General features: G+C 31.8%; 2 protein-coding genes across 4 annotated transcripts in view; one reads left to right on the forward strand and one right to left on the reverse strand.

The window, feature by feature from the left end:
• Window positions 1–294: 294 nt before the first annotated feature.
• On the reverse strand, window positions 295–17,491 carry LOC143054129 (zinc finger protein 704-like). Of its 2 annotated transcripts, none has more exons than XM_076227033.1 (7): window positions 16,821–17,491; window positions 15,848–15,996; window positions 15,378–15,586; window positions 12,097–12,197; window positions 11,282–11,501; window positions 5,386–5,538; window positions 295–4,898 (listed from the first exon to the last, which is right to left on the reverse strand). In XM_076227033.1, exons 1-7 carry the CDS (start codon window positions 17,336–17,338, stop codon window positions 4,668–4,670), a joined length of 1,581 nt encoding a protein of 526 aa, XP_076083148.1. In that variant the 5' UTR covers window positions 17,339–17,491; the 3' UTR covers window positions 295–4,667. The 2 variants fall into 2 exon arrangements, with proteins under 2 accessions (XP_076083148.1, XP_076083149.1); XM_076227034.1 differs by lacking the exon at window positions 16,821–17,491 and adding an exon at window positions 16,368–16,498.
• Window positions 17,492–18,043: 552 nt separating this feature from the next.
• The window catches only part of LOC143054131 (uncharacterized), a 45,484-nt gene continuing 41,845 nt past the window's right edge, over window positions 18,044–21,682 (forward strand). The window contains exon 1 of one of the 2 annotated variants that reach the window (XR_012971569.1): window positions 18,044–18,199. Coding sequence is in view for 1 of the 2 variants with exons in the window: in XM_076227035.1 (XP_076083150.1) it covers window positions 18,088–18,199 (112 nt within the window). In the remaining variant the exon portion in view is untranslated. The remainder of the gene's footprint in view (window positions 18,200–21,682) is intronic. The other variant, XM_076227035.1, reaches the window with a different exon arrangement.

Raw genomic sequence — 21,682 nt, forward strand, 5'->3', positions numbered from 1 at the left:
TGTCTCCTCTACCAGAGAATAACAGCACAATATTGTATCACTGAAAGACCTAAATCAGCCCCTGTATGTATCAGATGAAAAAAGTCATAAGTAAACTTACCACTGAAAGATCCCAATCAGCCCATGTATGTTTCTTATGAAAAAAACTCGCATGTAAAGTTGCCACTAAAAGGACCTTAATCAGCACATGTATGTCTCTGTTGAAAAAAATCTCACAAGTAAACTACCACTGAAAGACCAAAATCAGGTCATTTTGTCTCTGATGAAAAAAAAAGTCACAAGCAAACTTCATGATGTATTTCACAATTTATTTGACTCTTTATTATTTACATATTTACAATAATAACATATTCAAACAATAATTTTAAAAATTCAAAAATAAAGAATAACAATGATATATATGATATATACTTTATAAATAAGTAAAATATGTAAGTTTAAAAATGCACTATTCAAACAGGGGAATTAACTCTTCAAAGAAGACTTAATATTAAAATCTAGAGTTAAAATCACTTCATTCAAAGTTCATTAATTAAGAATCTAAATGATGTGATCATGAAGCATATATGTCCATTTTATCATCATACATGTAAGTGTTATATGTGCACAAAAGAATGCATGATGATTTATCAAGCTAATAGTGCCATAAAAGCATTTTACTGTGGATTCATTTATTTTTCGTGGGTACCAATTTTCACGGATTAAGGAAAACTTGCATGTTTGTGGATATTTAATATTATGGTTTAAATTTGCAGAAATCAGCATACAAGCAGAAATTTATTATTTAGCCTATAGACAAATTGTTATTCATTGAACATTTAATTTTGTGGGAGGACATATTAAATAGTAATTTTTTTCATCGCATGATTGATTGATTGTTGGTTGCATAATGTCCAGTGGCAAATATTTCATGCATGTTCAGGACGATTTTTCATTGCAATACATTTTCTATTTTTAAGATATTTAAAACAAAAACCTGTTCATTACTGTTCATACATTTACAAAAATAAGGTCTCTATATAAGGGATGTTTTCCTGTCACCAGTGACATTTGATTATTGAGGGATACTATTAATGAACTATGATTCTATTACAATGGAGAGATTTACAATGAACACATTTAAAATATGAAAATTATATGTATATAAACATTTACACACACTTAAATAAACCGGTTTCAATAAAAGATGAAAGACTAAATAATGGTACTACACACAACGAAATACATAAAATGTCCTCAAAACATTTATTTGTGGTCTTCAATAAAATAAGATATAATAACACTGCTACCGTATATAAATAATATCAATCTGTATGTAGGGGAAATTGTTCAACTCTTCTGGTTTTTCTGTTGTTGTTTTTTTAAATCTCATTATTTCTATTAAAATAAGAAGATGTGGTATGTCTGCCAATCAGTCGTGTTTCCATCAGAGACCAAATGATACAGAAGTTAACAACTGTAGAAAAGAACCGTATAAAATATTTGAAACATCAATGAAAAAAATAACCTTATGAAAAAGAATTATAAATTAACACTTAAAAAAATGAAAGAGACTGCATTTGGGAACAGTCAAAGGGAAATAACTCTAGCTATGCTCTACTTTAATTTCATCATCTTTATTCACAAAAATTCTAATATTATCTGGTCTTAAAGCATTCCTAAATGAATAATATTTTGCAGTGATAGATCATAGATGGGTTACTCAGAATTTAAAATGTACATCTCCGTATAGTTTTCTTTGGACATCACAGATAAAAATCTTAGGAATTTAAACTGAAACTACAATCCCTTTCCTTGCCATATTCCCCAAGAATGCAATTTCAAAGATAATGTTTTGCACAAATAAATGGTTTCAGAAACTGCCTTATACATCGACTGCCCTAGACAATTGTTAACTAGAAATCAAGATAAATTTTAAATCTAATCAATATAAGAGTACTTCATGACTTAATAAAAGTACACAAAACATTTAGACAAGGATATCAAAACAGCACTAAAATGATCACAAACAAAATAAAAATGTTATCATTGTGTTCTATTGCATTGGGTATGCAAAGAATCTCAAATTTAGCATGAACCTGTCATATTCTGTACAATAAATGATAAGGCTGAAGAAAGATTATATTTTTGTTGCTGTAAATTGTTTTACATACCAATCCTGTGAGACTCTCATTGGAAGTCAAGGTCATGCAACATCCCCTTTTTCAGAGAAAGAGAGCTAGGGTGCCAAAGTGATAATTGAAAAGTCCAATAAACAGCAGTTAATGGAAGTTATTAACGACCTTGACTGGCTATACCTGATAAAAGTCTAAAAAATTATGTATAAAATGACCAAGAATTACCTTTTAAATCTTAAATATATGAAATAACAAAGAATTCTTTATCTTGAACATATTTACACTAAGAAATTGGTCATTTATAAGATTCTAGATTGTATTACGGTACAATGTATTAAAGAAATTTACCAAAGGGTTTTATGATGAGGAGTTTGAAAATTTTTACAATTAAAGATTTCCATGGAAAAAGGGATTAATTTGAATTCAAATACAAGGTTTCAGTCTTAACTTTTCACTAAATTGCATGCAGTTGATTTAGTGGTAAACAAATTCTGGACATCTTTTAAATTAATGTCTGATTCAAACTCCAAACTTGTATTTATAAAATTGCAAGGACTTACCATTGAAAGTTTGAAATAGAATAAGCTTTTAGCTATAGATGAAATTGTGCTATTGAGGAAAAAGTTTTTTAAAAATATTAGCATGATTAGTACAGGAATAACATATCATAAATATCTCAAAAGCTCTTTGTAATAAATTGACTAAATACATATATAATCATGTTCATTTTAAGTAGCACTGTAATATTAAACTGTATCAATTTACAGTCTGCATCACTATTATAATTTTTTCAAATATTGAAAGCATCATTTCAATTAACTAAAAATAAATATTCTAAATTAATTAAAGTACACAAAACTTAAATTTCACAAAATACCTGAGATTTAAACGTTCCCTCATTACAATGTACATGTATAAGTAATTAAAATAGTTGATACAGTCTCAAATGGGAGACTACCCAAAAAACATTTTTTGGAACCTGAAGAAAATATTTTTGACTGTATCAATTATAAGGACAGAAAGAGTAAGACTTAAACAGAATACTTGCCCTATTGAAATCTGAATGCCACAATGAATTAGTAAACAAAATTACCTATGAAGGTGTCAATAGAGGTACTTCATTTTTGTATTCTTCAATATTCTAGCCAATTTTTCTCTATTTTCAAAAATTTGGCCCATTATTTAATATTTTGCGCCTCATTCTCTATTCTCAAATCTGTTGGCCCTTTTAATGCAGTTTTTTGGCACATGATTTTCTGTTGTTATCTTTTTTTTAACCTTTTTCTGCACTTTTTTGCCCAGTAGAAATTGACCTTTCAGAGTGGATAAAAATTATAAATTGCAGTTCTTTGAATGCAACATTTTGCCTTACTAACATCGACCCCACATCTCTTTTATCAAAGCATTGTGGTATTAAAAGCAGAGAAATAGGTGGTTTTATGAAACAGTCAAATGACAAGAAATTCAAAATAACAAGTTAGAAGAATATTTCTGATTTAAGATAAAGATTTCATGTTTAAATATTTAGAGCTGCTGCTTTCATATTTAGATCTTCTGTTTAAAGATTAAGATCTTCTGTTTAAAGATTAATTTCTTCTGTTTAAAGATTAAGATCTTCTGTTTTAAGATTTAAATTTTCTGTTTTAAGATTAAGATCTTCTGTTTAAAGATTTAAATTTTCTGTTTAACAATGTCCTATCTATTTATTCAGGAAACTACAATAACATATCACAGATAATAAAATACATAATGATCGATCAACAACTGGTTTTATATTTATATGACATACATAACATATAATGATATATGTAATAACAGTCAAAAGTTAATAAAACTTTCTAGATAGCTATAAGTCCTGACTCATATAACATATGTGTTGCTGAAACAAGCTTTGGAATATAAGGTTCTTAGGGAGTGGATTTTATTTTTAAATGATAAATTTCAATCCACACATCATAGAATGAATATCTAACCTTTTCTTAATCATTTCATTAAAAACTTTTTTCCTTTTGTCAGCTGAAAAATGTTATGCTTCAGTTTGCATAATGAATCAAATGAATATATATTGAGATCAATAATTGAGCTTTGTTATTTAATGTCTATTCTGAATCTTTATATCTATTACTTGATTGATCCGGAGTTAAGACCTATTAGTAACAAACTGTATTTATTGTAAGATCATTTCTGTCCAAGAGATTTCTCCAAGTTTGAGACTAAGTGGAATAATTGTGATACAATGATATCCATTTTACCATATTTCTTATGATGGCTCTATCTTAATTAATCTTATAATAGAACTTATTATAAATGTGGTGTCAGATATAATTCGAAGGAAAAGTGCTATACAACCTTAAAATCACTAAAGAACCTTTTTTTATCAGATTTGATATAATAGTTTACAATGATTTGTATCTTGGTCCAAATTACCACCAAGTTTGTAATTTACATTCTTTGCAATCCATTTTTTGTAACATCATTATTTTGCTTTGGTTTTTAGTTTTGACTTCAATTTAACAACCATCAAGCAATTGCGTTCTGACAGTTAGTTTTTTAATCTGTAAATCTTGAGCACGCCTTTTTCCATTTACACTGTGTGCACCACATTTCACGGTTTTCCATACCATATACTTTTCGACATTTCCGTACTTCACTACGTGGTTTTTTATGGAGTGCCGCTGATTTTGGTGATTGTCCAAACATGTGAGACTTAGGAGATTGTGCTTGGTGTTGTTGTAATCTGTCCTGAGGTGAAAGCTTGGTCATTCTAATAGGGGATGACACCTATAAATAAAGAGATAAATACCATGATATGTTATTGGCTCTGCCACAGGAATAACTCAATGTGGTTGGTTATGACACATGAATGGATAAACCATTATTTCTTTTCTTTCATAGCAAGTTTTCTGCATACAAGTGAAAACTTTTGAGAAAAAAAATCATATATTTGCACATACAATGCACCAGTATAATCAGAGGTATATATTATTCAGATAATAATTTAGGTTGGGGCCAGGAGACCTAATCCTCTCTACATGAAGCTACATATATATGGTTAATGCTTAGATGTTTAACAAATCCTACTTAAAACAATGCAATGTTGCTAGCCCCCTTCTCGTTTTAAAATCCTAGATCCACTTCTGGTATACATTGTAACTTTACAAAAAATCAGCTTAAATTCTCAACATCAACTGAGCCCCTTTTGTGTGTATTAATTGAACTGTATCAAACAATACATACAACTGTCTAAAGATGTTATAAAATAACTTACAGCAGATGACACTGGAGACAAGTTTACAGCACTGTTCTGCCATGATAGTGACCTTTTCATCTGTGGCATGGAAATAGGAGCTGTCAGCTCTTGGTGTGGAAAAACACCTCCTGATGGCACTGATGAGGCATACATATGGGAATAACTGTGCTCCTATAAATAAGAAATGAAATATTTGAATGATCTGAAAACAAATATATATCATTGATGCATCAGGGAATTATACTATGACATTGTCAAACTAAAAACAGCATAAGATAACTTTGTCAATGAATATACACTCATATGCGGCTTAGCTTAGAGAAAGGTAGTGCGACGGAATCAGTCACACAAACTTTATTAGATTAACTCTCTAAGGAACGATCGTTTCCATTGGTCAATTCAAACCTTCGACCTCACACCTTCGAAAATAGAAAACACATACTATAACGTTGAATGGACTGATTAATATTCACGTATCTGGTCAAGGTCGTTTAAAGCTTCCATTGACATATTCTCATACATGATTCCAATCACAATTCTAGCTTTTATAAATGTGCATGTGAAATTCATTGGTTTTATAGTTTTCTGCAATTGGTAGTAAAGTTTAAACTTTAAAATCTTAACAGTTTTCACATCTAAATATTCAATTTAAATGTCTCCTCTAGATCAAGGGACGACATCAAAAGTTCAATGTAGGATAAAAAAAAACTCAATTCACATATTTTTTCATTTATTCCCCCCCTTGCTTATCCTGCATTTTCTTTTACTCAATGGACTCGATGAATTAACGTTGTACTTGAAAAATGAAACCGTACTACTTCATATCCTTTTCCAAGTTTTATGTATTCGACATAGGATAGCGATTTTTTTCTGATTCTGTTTACTTGAAGAAAAAAAATCCCGAAATTGTAAGTAAATTCATAACATGTAACCAACCATGCATTGTTAAGAAAAAACGGAGATGGCCAATCATGGCACAGGGGATGATTAAATGTAGTTTATAAACTCCAACGATATACTTCCTTAGGTTTTGCTATTCTCGGTTGAAAAACGAACGTAAATTATATATTGTAAATATTTATAGACCGTTGGTTTTCCCGTTTAGATGGTTTTACAGTTAGTAATTTTGGGGACCTTTATAGCTTGTTGCAGGGGTTCAAATTAGCGGTGGTCCGAGGTCCGCGACCTTCCACTTTTGCAAGCGGACCTTCGTTTTGGTTACTAGCTACGCCCGACGGACCTTCGATTTGAAAGAAAATAAAAAATAACTTCGCAGACCTTTTTATCAAAATTTCCAAATAAACGATCTCAAAATAAATTCTCATCTTTATTATTCATGACAGCAATATTCATTTTATCCAACCGCTAATTTTATACCGAAAATCGTTAAAAAGTAATTTGTAAATCCGAGTGAAATCGTATCTGACTGACAACATCAACATAGAAAAACAATGGATGCCATATATAAACCGGAAATGAAGATAATTACAATACCGGATCAGTTTCCGGGACGGATAAGGGTAATTCCGGGTTTGCCGATCAAATACAATAAAAACTAGATTTGTAATTGCTAGCAATAACGGATGGCACCCTCGTCCCCCCATTGCCAGGCGAGCGGCAGCCATTTTGAAAATTCAAAAGTCAAAGAGTGCATCAGTCTACTCATGCAAGTTATCATGTTTGTAAAATTTCATTAAGTTTGGAGCAATTTGAAATTTTGGACAATTTTGCTGTTTCCATGGTTACGGCGGCCATTTTGGAAATTCAAACTTCAAAATGCAACTCTGCATATGTCAGTTACTATTCTTTTTCTGACGTCGGACACTCAAGTAGATCCATGTGTTCGTGGATAGGTTTTTGTGTCCTGTTAAATTGTTCCTTTTAAAAGTTTTGGATTCTCATAAATTCTATGTATAACTTTTGGACTAGTTCGATTTCTGTAATTTATTCTTACATACTTTTGATTTTTTAACCCTGTCTGCGCTCATTGCCTATGTAAAATTTAAAATTGTTTATAATCCAGGTACTTTTGATAACTATTGTATGCACATTGAACGACAAATTTATGTGACGTATATAATTTTTCTGACGTCAGACACTCAAATCAATCCATGTGTTCGTAGATAGTAGATGTTGTTGTGTCCTGTTAAATTGTTATACGATGATGACTGATGTTCCCATATTTTGACTATTTTATTGATTGTGATTGTTTATTTAACGCATCATGTAAATGTAACGGAATTTGATGAGACTGTTATTAAAGTAAGAGGGTTAGCGCTATAGAACCAGGTTTAATCCACCATTTTCTACATTTGAAAATGCCTGTACCAAGTCAGGAATATGACAGTTCTTGTCCATTCGTTTTTGATGCGTTTTGTTTTTTGATTTTGCCATGTGATTATGGACTTTCCAAATTGATTTTCCTCTGATTTCAGTATTTTTGTGATTTTACTTTTTCCTATAAAGTTTCATCCAGTTTGCAGCACTTAATTTTTTTTTGAAATTTTGAACATTTGTGCTGCAAACATGGTTACAGTAGATAATTCCAAAATTCTAAAAGCAGACATCTCAATGCCACATGTCATGTTATATATCAATACAGTTTCATTTACTTTGGTGCAATACTCTTTGAGAAAATGCTGATTTTATGCATTTTTCCATAGGGTCAATGTTAAACTTGTCCCCAGTTTCCATGACAACGGCGGCCATTTTGGAGTTTCCAAATATCGTTTTGGCATCTTGGCATACTGGGTAATATTTTTATAAAGTTTCATCCAGTTGGGTCTTATAACGACAGAGTTAGAATTTTTGATATTTTAGCTGTTTCCATGGTAACGGTAGCCATTTTGAAAATTCCAAGATCAAAATGCAGCTCAAGCCATGCCTGTTAATATTTAAGTGAAGTTTCGTGCAGTTTGGAACACTTTGAATATTTTCGGATTTTTGCTGTTTCCATGGAAACGGCAGCCATTTTGACCATTCCAAAGTCAGGTGCACAACTTCAGATGCTGGTGCACATTGTGGTATACTTCCATCAACATTGGTCAACTCAATTCCAAGAAACTGCGTGGACAAAATGTGTGGAAGAAGAATAAGGAAAAAAAGAATCGATGAATAACAATACGTCACCCCAACTCCGTTGAGGGTGCCATAAAAATAATGTCAGGCTTGAAGTTGTGACAAAATACATCTAAGATTATGAAATATAATCACTAGAATTGAAAACCAAAAGATATATGGAAAAGAAAGAAAGACCAGAAAATATTTTAGGTTGAAACTCAAAATTACTTAATAAGTTTTTTAGTTGACAAATTTCCATGTCAACATCCAATACAATGTGACAGCATTTTTCTTTTATCATTAATACATGTGGATATGACATGCAGATGTTTTTAAAGTGTAAACAAATTACTGCAATTCCAAGGGGTAATTTCTCCTCAATTTTTAGGGGCCTGTAAATAGCTGGAAGTTTCGTACTTTATTATCAAAAATAGTGCAACTAGATATGATACAATGTAACAAAGTAACAAGCTCTAGTGGACTTTTAAAATCGAGTTGAAGTAGTGTGAGCCCTGAGGTAATGATATGATACAATGTAACAAAGTAACAAGCTCTAGTGGACTTTTAAAATCGAGTTGAAGTAGTGTGAGCCCTGAGGTAATGATATAATTAGTAATTAATTACTAATCTTGGTTACAACACACCTACCAACAGTGACACCCTACCAAATAAAAAAAAATAAAGATAATATGAATTCATAATATACAAGACAATTATATTTATTAGTTTATTGAACATATTATACAACAGTGACACTGACAATGTAACAAGATAACCTAACACCAAAGGCACAATAATTTTGTATCTTACTGTGTTATAAAATATTTCAAGTAAAAGTAGGACCTGCAATTTAGGTTGTGGACCTTTCAGTTTTGAGTGTCAAAGGTCCTGGACCTTCCAGTACCAAATGTTAATTTGAACCCCTGTTGTTGTTCAGTGGCTCCGGGTTGAAGGCCGTACATTGACCTATCATGGTTTACTTTTATAAATTGTTATTTGGATGGGGAGTTGTCTCATTGACATTCACACCACATCCTCCTATATCTATGTAAATAGACACAAACAGTTTTTAAAAAAGTGTTTATTCATTAAATCATTCAAATGTATCGATAGAAAGGTGAGTTTCTTCTTGTGCATGCATTTAGTCATCCTTAATTTCTTGATATTTTGTTTATCAGTTTATCATACACGTTTCGTTTTGTATTTCATTTTAAATACGAATACATACTACATATACTTAAGCGGAAAGTTCAACAATGTTATGCAGCTCTATTCTTACAGTATAAAATTGAAAGATAAATGTTCATCCATTTAAAATCGAAAACAGTACATTTATATTTAAAAAAAGATGTGATATGATTGCCAATGAGACAACTATCCACAAGAGACCAAAATGACACAGAAATTAACAACTATAGGTCACCTTACGGCTTTCAATAATGAGCAAAGCCCATACCGCATAGTTAGCTATAAAAGGCCCCGAATTCAAACAAGAGAATTGTTCCTTATAAACTACGATTTCTCACAAGTATTAATTTATTATTTAGTTCCACACATGCATAAGAAATAATCTTCGCCGATGTAACAGTTCAATTTATTACAACAACATGCCTTCACTGAATTCATTCAGGTGCACCAATGATACGATTAAAGTTATTTTGTTTCTATCTTTGGGGGACAATTTCCTCCGTTTATGGTACGCTTATAGCTACATTTTTGTACTGTGTGTATGTTTTATAGCATGAAAATAATAAAAGAGGAATGTCAGTGCAACCACTGATTAATGATTGTAATGGATCAGTATTATGAGATACTGATTATAAGTGACTATGACATTGTTAGGATTATAACCTATCGTCAGTATGAAAGAAATTAAAAGTGGTTCATATATTCATCCGTATAAAAGCGGCACATGTATTTTATTTTATCCTTATATTTCTCATCATGCCGGGTACAAGATAATTGAGTTGCTGCATGTAAAGAACTTAGAATATTATTTAAAACAAACTATCAGTATAATATTTCGACCCCACTATTTGAAGTTAATAACTATCAGTATAATATTTCGACCCCACTTTTTGAAGTTAATAAAACATTCATTTATTTCTTTTGACCAAAGGTTTGTAAACTATACTATACAAATCATTGTTTTGACGTTCGTAGTAACATAGTAAATTCCATTGTCGGTCACCTGTGTCAATTCACGTGCACACTTATTACATTGTTGTTGTATTTAAATCTTTCGGCCAATGAAATGAGACGTTACAAGTTGTTTGTTTGTGTTACGCCAGAATGTTATCAATGAACTATCAAACGCTAAAGTCGACTGCATTTCAGTATATACACTTAATAATGTCATAGGTTTGAAAATAAAAACATTACATTATAATTAATTTCAGTGATGGTCATAGAATGTGAAATGTTTACAATTACAAAGTGAAAATTGTAAGTGCATGAACTTTTATTTGCTTCTATAATGAATCAATTCACTGTTCAATTTTAAATCAGCTTGACTAGTAAAACAATTTGTAATTGATATCAATTAGCTTAAAAGAGGTTTGTGAATATATTTTCCCCTAAATTTCAAACATTAAAATCTCAATTATACATTTATAATTTAAAAATTATATTTAATGTGGCAGTTTTTGGTTTCTCAAAAACAGTGGACAGAGTACTAGTATTTCCTGTTAATGAAAATATAATATATATACGTAAAAAATATTTGTCTTCTTACATAAACAATTATGATATATATGAATGTCTGTTAATATTCTTCAGGAAACCCATTAAAAAAATCTCAGACTTTTCAGTATAACCTGTTGCTGGCAGCTAAGCTCTAAACAATTTTATTTACCTTCATATCAATTGTTTCTGGTTTAGTTTCTGGTATATCAACTTTTCTCTGATAATCATGGTCTGTAATATACTGCACAGGGTCCATGTAATTATGGTCTGGAGGTGAGGACGTGAACATATCTGAGAAAGTCTTTGTAACATTGTCAACATTCACTTCTATCTCTGTGTAATAAAATTCCTCTTCATGGTCAGACATGTCAGAATCAGAATCTTTGCCCCTGTAATCAAATATTTGTTCCTGTATTACAATCAAAGTTTATATCTTTTTCTTATCAATTTTCCTTTTTTATTCAAACTTCATTCACATGTTCACCACAAATTTTCTCAAAAAAAAAACAAAACAAAAATTCCACATTGCATACACATTTAAAGATGAACAGTTATGGCCTAAGGGAGATAAGTCAATCTTTTATGAAAATGGTCAGGGTTATAGATACATTGACTGTAATGTCTCAGCATATATGCCTTAATGTCCTCCTAGTATGTTCCTTTAATAACAAACTGATTATAGTATAATTGATAAATTTTGCATTCGACATTGATACTGTGGATATTTCTTGTATGTCATGGCCTTTTAAAATGTATATTTATTCTTCTTGTGAGCAAGCTCTTCATTGTCAGTGTTTCTATATTTACATGCTGGTCTCAACATAATATGAGTATCCCAGTGACAGATCTAGAACTTTTTGTAAGGGGGCCTGCTGACTGACCTAAGGCTCCAGTCACTCTTCAGTGATTCCCTATATATATTCAACCAAATTTTTCCCACAAAAAGGGGGGACAGTCCCCCTGGATCAGCCTATGTATACATACCCCAAGTGGTTTGTCCTGACATGTTTTTCTATTGCAGATTCTGTGTTGTGAACTTTTCCACATCCTTTCCAAGTACACTGGAACATAGTTCTGGTCATACCCTAAAATTGAAAAATCAAAATATGGATTCCAAATAGTACTGCTCTGACCTTAAAAAAATAATATTAAGTAAAGTCTAAATTAAGATTTTTTTTCAATTTTGCATATATGTATTATAAATCAAAATACTATCTACACTGATATATATATCTCTTAATACTCATAATACACATATTACAATTGGTTTCAAATTATTGTCTTTCTTATCATGCTGAAAGAAATCATTGAAAATAAACTAAAAATCTGCCAAAATCTATCTAAATTTTAGTTTAAAGCTCAAACAGTCTTTCAGTAATGTCATAAAATGTTGTTGGATTATCAAAGTACACATATTCAACTGTAATATCATACTACAAATTCTAAAATAAATTGAGATTTTGTGACAATGATCCTGGTTTGAAAAAAAAACATATGCCTTAACTGTATTTAAATGTGCCAAGGAAAGTTACTTTTTTCCCTGTTTTAATATTAAATATAAGTTACTAGTAAAAAGATCAGATCATAAGGAACATGACGTGTACTAAGTTTCAAATTGATTGGTCTTCAGCTTCATCAAAAACTACCTTGACCAAAAACTTTAACCTGAAGCGGGACGAATGGACACACAGAAGAATGAACCAACGGACGCACAGAAGAACGAACCAAAGGACGGACAGACCAGAAATCATGATGCCCCTCTACTATCGTAGGTGGGGCATAAAAATAGGATAGGTAGGTAGGTAGGGATATTTTTATTCTATGCTTTATTTTAACATTGAGTCTATGGTAGCAACATTCTGACTTTAATGAGGGTAGGTAGGGTAACCGGATCCACATTTATTTTTATTTCGCCTTATATAAAAAACTAAAGGCTATTAAGAGCCTGTGTCGCTCACCTTGGTCTATGTACATATTAAACAAAGGACACAGATGGATTGATGACAAAATTGTGTTTTGGTGATGGTGATGTGTTTAAAGAATTTACTTTACTGAACATTCTTGCTTTTTACAATTATCTCAATTTATAATGAACATGGCCCATTAGTTACAGAGGAAAATATTTTGTTAAAATTTACAAAAATTTACAAAATTATTAAAAAAAAAAATTGACTATAAAGGGCAATTACTCCTTAAGAGGTCAACTGGCCTTTTTGGTCATGTTGACTTATTTGTGGATCTTACTTTGCTGTTTACAGTTTATCTCTATCTATAATAATATTCAAGATAATAACCAAAAACAGCAAAATTTCCTTAAAAAATACCAATTCAGGGGCAGCGACCCAACAACTGGTTGTCGGATGCATCTGATAATTTCAGGCAGACAGATCTTGACTTGCAAAACAATTTATCCCATGTCTGAATTGCTCTTAATGCTTTGGTTTTAGAGTTATAAGCCAAATTGTCCGAATTGTCTGAAATTTCACAGCAGATAGAGCTTGACCTAATAAACAATTATATCCCATGTCAAATTTGCTCTAAATGCTTTGGTTTCAGAGTTATAAGCCAAAATCTACATTTTACCCCTATGTTCTATTTTTAGCCATGGTGGCCATCTTGGTTGTTTGGCCCGGTCACGCCACACATTTTTTAAAACTCCAATGATGATTGTGGCCAAGTTTAATTTGGCCCAGTAGTTTCAGAGGAGAAGATTTTTGTAAAAGTTAACGAGGACGGACGACGCGGATGGAGGATGCGGGACGCAAAGTGATGAGAAAAGCATACTTGGCCCTTGGGCCAGGTGAGCTAAAAAAAATAAGATGTTGTATGATTCCACAATAGACAATTATGCATTTCTGATCATTTCTCATATTTACATATCACTTTTCTATAAAAATTCCTAAAATTTTTGGGGAATAAACTAAATAAAACAAGAACCTTATTCTTAAAATGTTAAAACTCTTTGTGCTATTTCAATAAGCAAACAAGCCTTATGTTTTCTTATCCATGTCATAAGTGCATGCTTCAATGTGTGTTTTTAATGTATGCATATAATATATAAATATATGATCTCCGGCTTTCTATGTTTGAATGTCACAGTGTTTGTGTTGTTTGACACACAGGTATGAGGGGAGATATTTAATATACATGTATATGTATATTTACTGAATACAGTGTGTATATATTTAGATATATTTTAAAGAACACGTCTCCTATCTGTGGTTTTTATATATCCATAACTAAGAGATGAACATGTGAAAAAAAACTCTCTCTCTCTATATATATATATATATATATAGCTCATTTAGGTCATATAGTTCATAATTCCATGTTTCAATTGCAAACAGAAAGTGTTGTTGTGTATTTACAAAATTATGTCAATATCATGTTCTATTAACTGCCTAAGGGTTAGTGTACTGTTACATTGATGTGCCACTTAAAAACTGCTGACTCGGGATGTTAACCGATACGTCTTGTTACGCTCCATTGCACAATAAAAAATCGGTCAGTTCCCATATGTGATATGATCCTTCTGCACTTGTACGGAGAATCAATGCAAATTATCCAAAAATAATTAGACAAAGCTCATTTCAATTCTTTACTTTTTGATTTTTTTAAACAAAGCAAAGTTCAACTACAAGTCTTTGTTATTATGCTTCGTGTTTACATGATAATACCACGTGATCACATGATTGACACCTGACTTTGTGTATTGGCCAAGAACGTTGACCCTTTCAGCAAAAAGGCAACCTTTAATCCCCATTACATAACATAATCAGCGCAAGTACGCATGATAGACAAAGCAAATCACCTTTGCATAGATATATAAACACAAAAATGAAAATATAAATAAAGGTTTTCCGAATTTTAATAATCAATTTTTCTAGCTAAAAATAGATAGCCGGTAAGGTATGATCAGCTGACTGAAAGTAGGTCATAAATGTAAACAAATAACAAACGTAATACACATTCACAACGACAAAGAACCAATCCTGAAATAACTATTATGTAAAGAGGGTTTAAAAGTTTAAAAGTGTATTGCGTAGAAAGGGAATTATTTTCTATTGGTGTGATGTCTATATTGTCGTCACATATAAAGTGTATCAGTATTTTCATTAAAATTTGCAAGATGTTGTTGATAATTGATAGCCTGCCAACTGGCACGCAAATGGAATTGTTGTTCCATTGATTTAATAACCGATTGAAGAATAGTTGACACAATTCCACTACATTTATTTATTTGATCCTCTGACAATTTAACCTACCAAACTTCTTTTTCTCTTTGGTTCTGGACTGTTTTCCATGTCATCATCTGCGTTTATTCCTTCATCTTTCCCCAGGGGTCCAAAAAACATCCCCGTCGTCGTAGGGCAACTTTCACTCAAATGACTAGAGAGGGGTGGGGAGGGATCACTCCTGGGCTCGGAATGGAAGCCACTACTGTTAGCACTGCTAGACAACAAGTGACACTTTTCTGTTTTTAAAAAAAATAAGGGTTTATTATTTTTTGGCATATAAACTGCACATATATACGTCAACAATTCTTATTTATGAAATTTATTATGTTCATAACATTAATTTTCAGTTTAAGTAACATTTGTACAAACGAACTTTTATCAAAGAGATATGTATTGCTTACATTTCGTTCTCCAACAGAAGCAGCATATATTCAACTAGAGGAAGACAGTTCGGGTAACTTAGGCATTTGGATATACACAGAACCATTGACCATTACCTGTTAATGACCCATGGAAGTGTGGGGATACTGGACTGCACGACAAACTCGTTAACACCATTGCCGCGATATTTTCGTCCATTTCTACATCATCATCGGTTTGGCTGTTGTTCTGATCCTCTCCTTCAATGTTTGGACCTCTGTGTCTACTGAAAATAATATGTACAAATTGCCCGAATTGTATATACATGTAAATCATATATACATGTACATGTATTTCAAATCACCTTTAAATTTTTCTATAATTTGATTTCTTTAGATTACCTTTTCTTACAAATAAAAAAATAAATGTTTTAATGAAAAAATATATAAAATATATACATGCACGTACATGTTCTAAAGAGTTATACAGCAGATATGCAGTTTCAGCAACGTGTGTCTCCAGTTGGGACTGTTATATTATTAGTATAATAGTCCCAGTTTCAAGTAGAAGCTTTAAATGTTAAAACTGTTACATCATAAAGCTAGTATACACACGAAATGACCTACACCATGTACACACGTGCACACATACATGTACCGGTATCCCCTAGTCACAATGTTAAATCTCCTCCTGGTTCCTATCATGGGGGATCGACTGATTTTAACTTTTTTCACATCTTTGAAAATAATGTGCTATAAATGCCAGTCATTTTTTCTTCCATCGAAAATCATTTTAGTGACCAATTAACGTAGTTAATCGGTACACTAATTTTGTCAATTAAAGGATGTTGACAGCGACTTGTACATGTATAATACCGTAAATGGCGTGTTTACTGAATTAATTTCATAACAGCAAGAAACCTACGTATTTCCTATTAGTTAATTGTATAGTAAGCCGGTATTGTATTTTACGATTTTTATCAGCTATGAACTATATTTAGACACAGGCAATAACCTGTGAATAGTTTAAATAGATATTATACAGACACAAAAGGAGTTTCAAATAGAAAGCTGAAGCTATACCATTTAAGGAGCAAAATAAATTACTTACAATTTTGATGGCACATCTATCACGTGTGAAACTGTTCGGCTTCTTTTGTTTTCATTAGTGTTCAGTGCCAAGTCAGCAAGTTTCGAATAATCGGTATCTTGATCAACAAGTCTTGCCGATTTCCTACTTTCTATCAGTCTTAATTCGTCCGTTTTTCTCTCTATCTCCGATTCACCACCGTTTGACAATTTTACGTTAATAATCACAACGTCATGTTCTCTATCGTGATCAATGACAATTCCTGGGACCTCACGACCGTTCAAAGTTAAATAAAGTTTTTGGCCGTTCTTAAGTTTCACAGATGATAGAGTTTGAAATCCAGGTCCAATTATTTCATTTGCACGGACTTCCTTCCTATGTCCATCGTCAAACTGTATGGCGTATGAGGGTCCAAATACCATACTTTCTTCAGCTGTGTAATTCTGGATGCTCCCAGGATAATAACGGCCATCTTGCCACAAAGCACTGATTTTTGTCCCTATAATAGACCGTTTTGCAAGTCTCCGATTGGTAAACATAGTTTCATATATAATAAATCATATATCCAACATAAAAATATTTAGAAGTTAGCACTTAAAATGATATATTCATTGAATAATTTGTTGCTCAAAATCAGCTGTCAAATGTAAACATATGCCGGTCTTTCCACCGGTTTGTTATGGTGCTGTTAATAGGCGGAGCTTCACTGGGTATCAACAAAACCACATGATTTAACTACTGCGAGCTATTAGCTTAAAATCGCACACCTCCACAATGTCATTGGATAACTCAAAATAGCAACAAGGTTAAGGACATAAATTAAGAAATATTTTGACAAAAATGTATATTTTCGTGGATTCTCTTTGTATTTTCAAGTGATTTCAGATACATTGAATGATGAAGATGACACTTGCTACTCAGATTACTTGAAAATTAAAGTAAAACTGCTTTAATTTGATTTGTTTTGTCAAAACGCACCTGTCAATCAATTTCATCATGGTGTTTATAGAGATTATCATGTACTCCCGCCATGTTACTTACGTAATGAATTTCAGCAAAAAGGAAATTATTATTTAGAAAAAGGGTTTTATGACTTCATTAAATGTCAGCTTAAACCATGAGACACAATGCATATAATAATATCTGTACGTTTCGGGATGTAAATCTTCGTTAACTGAAAAGGATGAGGGGTAATTAACGTAACTAGAACAGCCAAATTAAATCGGTCAAACATGTGACAACTGTCAAAGAGATAAACAATAAGCAAATCCCAGAGTTCATTGGAAAGATGTCAGCCTCCATGAAAGCAATTTTGCATCCAATTTTACATTATTTGTTTTTGTTTTTGTCAGTTTACACATTGATGCACAGTGTACATTGTATATCAGATGATATAACAGGTTGTTAAAAACTTAAGTTTGCTCAAATTTAAGAACACCTACTAAAAAAGTAATTTGCTTTTTGTGCATAGAACTTTAAGTTTTGTAAAAAAAGTGTGAAGTTGGAAAATCTGCATATCAATGTTGTAGACCTGGAAATATAAGGTAGTCTAACTAGTTGAGTTTGGGAAGATTTTTTTTTTTTTTTGGGGCTCAATGGTTAGATCCTGATATTGAGAGATCAAATCTTGCTGGTACCATCCATGGATTTTCACAACATCAATTTGCAAAAACTTATTTTGTGTGTTTGCTGTCTATGAGATAACTGTATTCTATTTTAAATAAACATTGATGTTTTTGAGGTCTATAGCTCTCAGTCCAGTCCATTATTGCTGAATGCTGTACTGTAATGGATTTTTTAAATTGTTATATAAATAAAATAAATTCTACATGACCAATTTACAAAATGATATATTTGTATTTGATTAGATAATTGGATTAGTTACAATGTAAGTGATAAAATTAGTGTCTAAGTGATTGACAAAGGGATCTGTCTCATAATAGACCAATCAATGAGTTATATTTAATTAATTAAAACCAAACTGTCACCATTCATTTGCCATTTCCTTTGCTTATCTCATTTTGTAAAGATCGTGTGGAGACATGTAGGCAGTTGCCTCCTATGGCAGGCAGACCAAAAGGAAATCTAAACTTTAGTAAAATGTTTATGATGATTAAAAGCAATGAAGTAATGCATTTTTATTAACTTTTCTAAATCAGGGTTTAAAAGGCCCAGTAGTCAGCACTTTTGTGCTGACATGAATTATCATTGATATGATTAGATTTATAAACTAACTGTTTACAAAATTTAGAATTTTTGAAATGCTAATTAAGGCTGTTCTTTTTCCTTAGCTGTATTCGGCAAAACTTTTAGGAATTTTGGTCCTTAATGCTCTTCAACTTCGTATTTTATTTGGCATTTTTAACCTTTTTTGGATTTGAGCGTCAATGATGAGTCTTTTGTAGACGAAACACGCGTCTGGCGTATATATAAAAATTAGTCCTGGTATCTATGATGAGTTTATTTACACTGAGACTACTATGATAGTCTCAGATTTACATAACCTTTATAATCATTTTTAATAAAACATCAATTTTATAAAAGTGCAATAAAGTTATTTTTTAAAGAAATAGCTGAATCTACCAAGGCCTTATAATTACCGCCTCTAAGGCCAAAGTGATTTTTTTTCTTAAATACAGAGCCAAGATAAGGTTTATCATCCTGTTTTCCTTAAATTTAAGCTATTTTGCTCCTTTTTTTTTTGCCTATTGTTTATTTACATTTAAGCACCCCATTATTCTTTATTACTACTGTAAATTTAGAAATTATTGCTTGCGCTTACAGACTTTATCGCGTAATAGGAATCTGAAACACATATGACTGGAGAATTTGCAACATTTGAACTATCTCTTCCTTTCATTTGAGGTGTCAAGATATTACTTTTTCACATCAAATTCGACAGGAACTTCTGTGATGTCCTGCTATTCCGGACAAAAAGTGATAGTTTTTTTTGAGATTATTAAACAATGAACAAAAATGTGAGGTCAATTATTGTGATTTCAAGAAATGATGCATATAAATAATCATTTTAAAATACAAGTTTACATTTTTGCAAAACCAAACCTGTTGCAATTTTTAAAACTAAATAACATTAATAACAATCGTTTCTGTTTGTATTATTTTTTTTTAATCTTTATTTAGTTAGTTAGCTTTTTATACTATCACCAAAATTGTATCATGTTGTTGTTTTCGTAGTCCCGTCATTGTTGTCATCGTCAGCATCGTTCGAAGACATAGTTTCCGAATCATAACTTATAGAAATCAATAAAACTTTACCACAAGGTACATGTATAACCACTTAAGGAAGGTTCGGATTGATTTTGGGGGTTATAGTCTAACATTATGGAATAAGGGGCCAAAAAGGGGCGTAAATAAGCATTTTTATACGACTGCAAAAAAAGTTTTTGGGATCGTATACTGGTATGATGTCGTCCAAAGACACATTTGGTTTCTGGACAATAACTTTAGTTTAAGTCTATGGATCTCTATGAAATTTGAGAAGAAGGCTTAATACCACAAAAGGAAGTTTGGAATTGATTTTGGGAATGCTGGTCCCAACCATTTAGGAATTACATGTAGGGGCCCAAAAGGGGCAAAAACAAGCATTTTTCTACTTTCAGGTTTATAACTTGTGTATAAGTATTTCAATTGCCCTGAAATTGTACCACAATGTTTAATACCACAAGTAGAAGGTTTGAATTCTTTTTGGGGTTATGGTGCAAACAGTTAAGGAAATAAGGACCAAAAAGGTCCTAAAAACAAACATTTTTGTAGTTTCTTGACAATAACTTGAAAAATCATGGATCTCTCTGACATTGTACCACAAGGTTCCATATCACTAAAGGAAGGCTGGGATTGAGTTTTAGGGTAATTGCCAAATTCATCATGTTCATGCAGGAATCGTGGGCCAAAAACAAGCATTTTTCCTAGTTACGAGACAATAACTTGTGTTTAAGAGTATGGATCTTTCTGCAATTGTACTACAAGGTTCCATACTACAAAGGAAAGGCTGGGATTCAGTTTTGGGGTAATTGCTCCAAGGGGGTATTCAAAAGTTTGGGGTTTTTAATTTTTCTTAAGGGGTTCAAATTTCTTTTTCAAAATTTGTCAAATTTCAAGGAATAGATTACCTTAGCCGTATTCATGGTATTTGGCACAACTTTTTGGAATTTTGTATCCTCAATGCCCTTCAACTTTGAACTTGTTTGGCTTTATAACTATTTTGATATGAGCGTCACTGATAAGTCTCATGTAGACGAAACATGAGTCTGGCGTACTAAATTATAATCCTTGTACTTTTGATAACTATTAAAAAGAAGATTTTCAAGAAGAATCTTTAATTGCACAGTATTGCCCAATAGATTAGTAAGATCTTGACATTTATTTTGTGTCAAAAACCTATGTCAAAAATTGATCACAATCCAAATTCAGACAGTATCAAGCTTGAATATTGTGTCCAAATTTGCCCCAACTGTTCAGGGTTTAACATCTCTGGTCGCATCTGAGGCTGCACTCAGCAAAACAATTTATTGTAGTTGCCAGACAATAACTTGTGTTTACGTGTATGAATCTCTCTGAAATTATACCACAAGTTTCCATACTTCAATGGGATGGTTTTGGATTAACTTTGGGGGTTATGGTTCAAATCATTTAGTAATTAGGGGCAAACAAAGGGGAAAACAAGGGTTTTTCTGGTTAAAGGACAATTGAGACAATTTTAAAAGCAGTGTAAGGGAGGTAATCCAAATCAATTTAAAGAACATTGTTTGATTATCTCCCTTACACTGCTTGTAAATTATGTATTTAAAAGAAATGATGATTAGATATAGGAAGATGTGGTGTGAGTGCCAATGAGACAACTCTCCATCCAATTAACAATTTAT

The sequence above is a fragment of the Mytilus galloprovincialis genome, chromosome 12 (genome assembly GCF_965363235.1).
Source record: "Mytilus galloprovincialis chromosome 12, xbMytGall1.hap1.1, whole genome shotgun sequence".
NCBI lineage: Eukaryota > Metazoa > Mollusca > Bivalvia > Mytilida > Mytilidae > Mytilus > Mytilus galloprovincialis.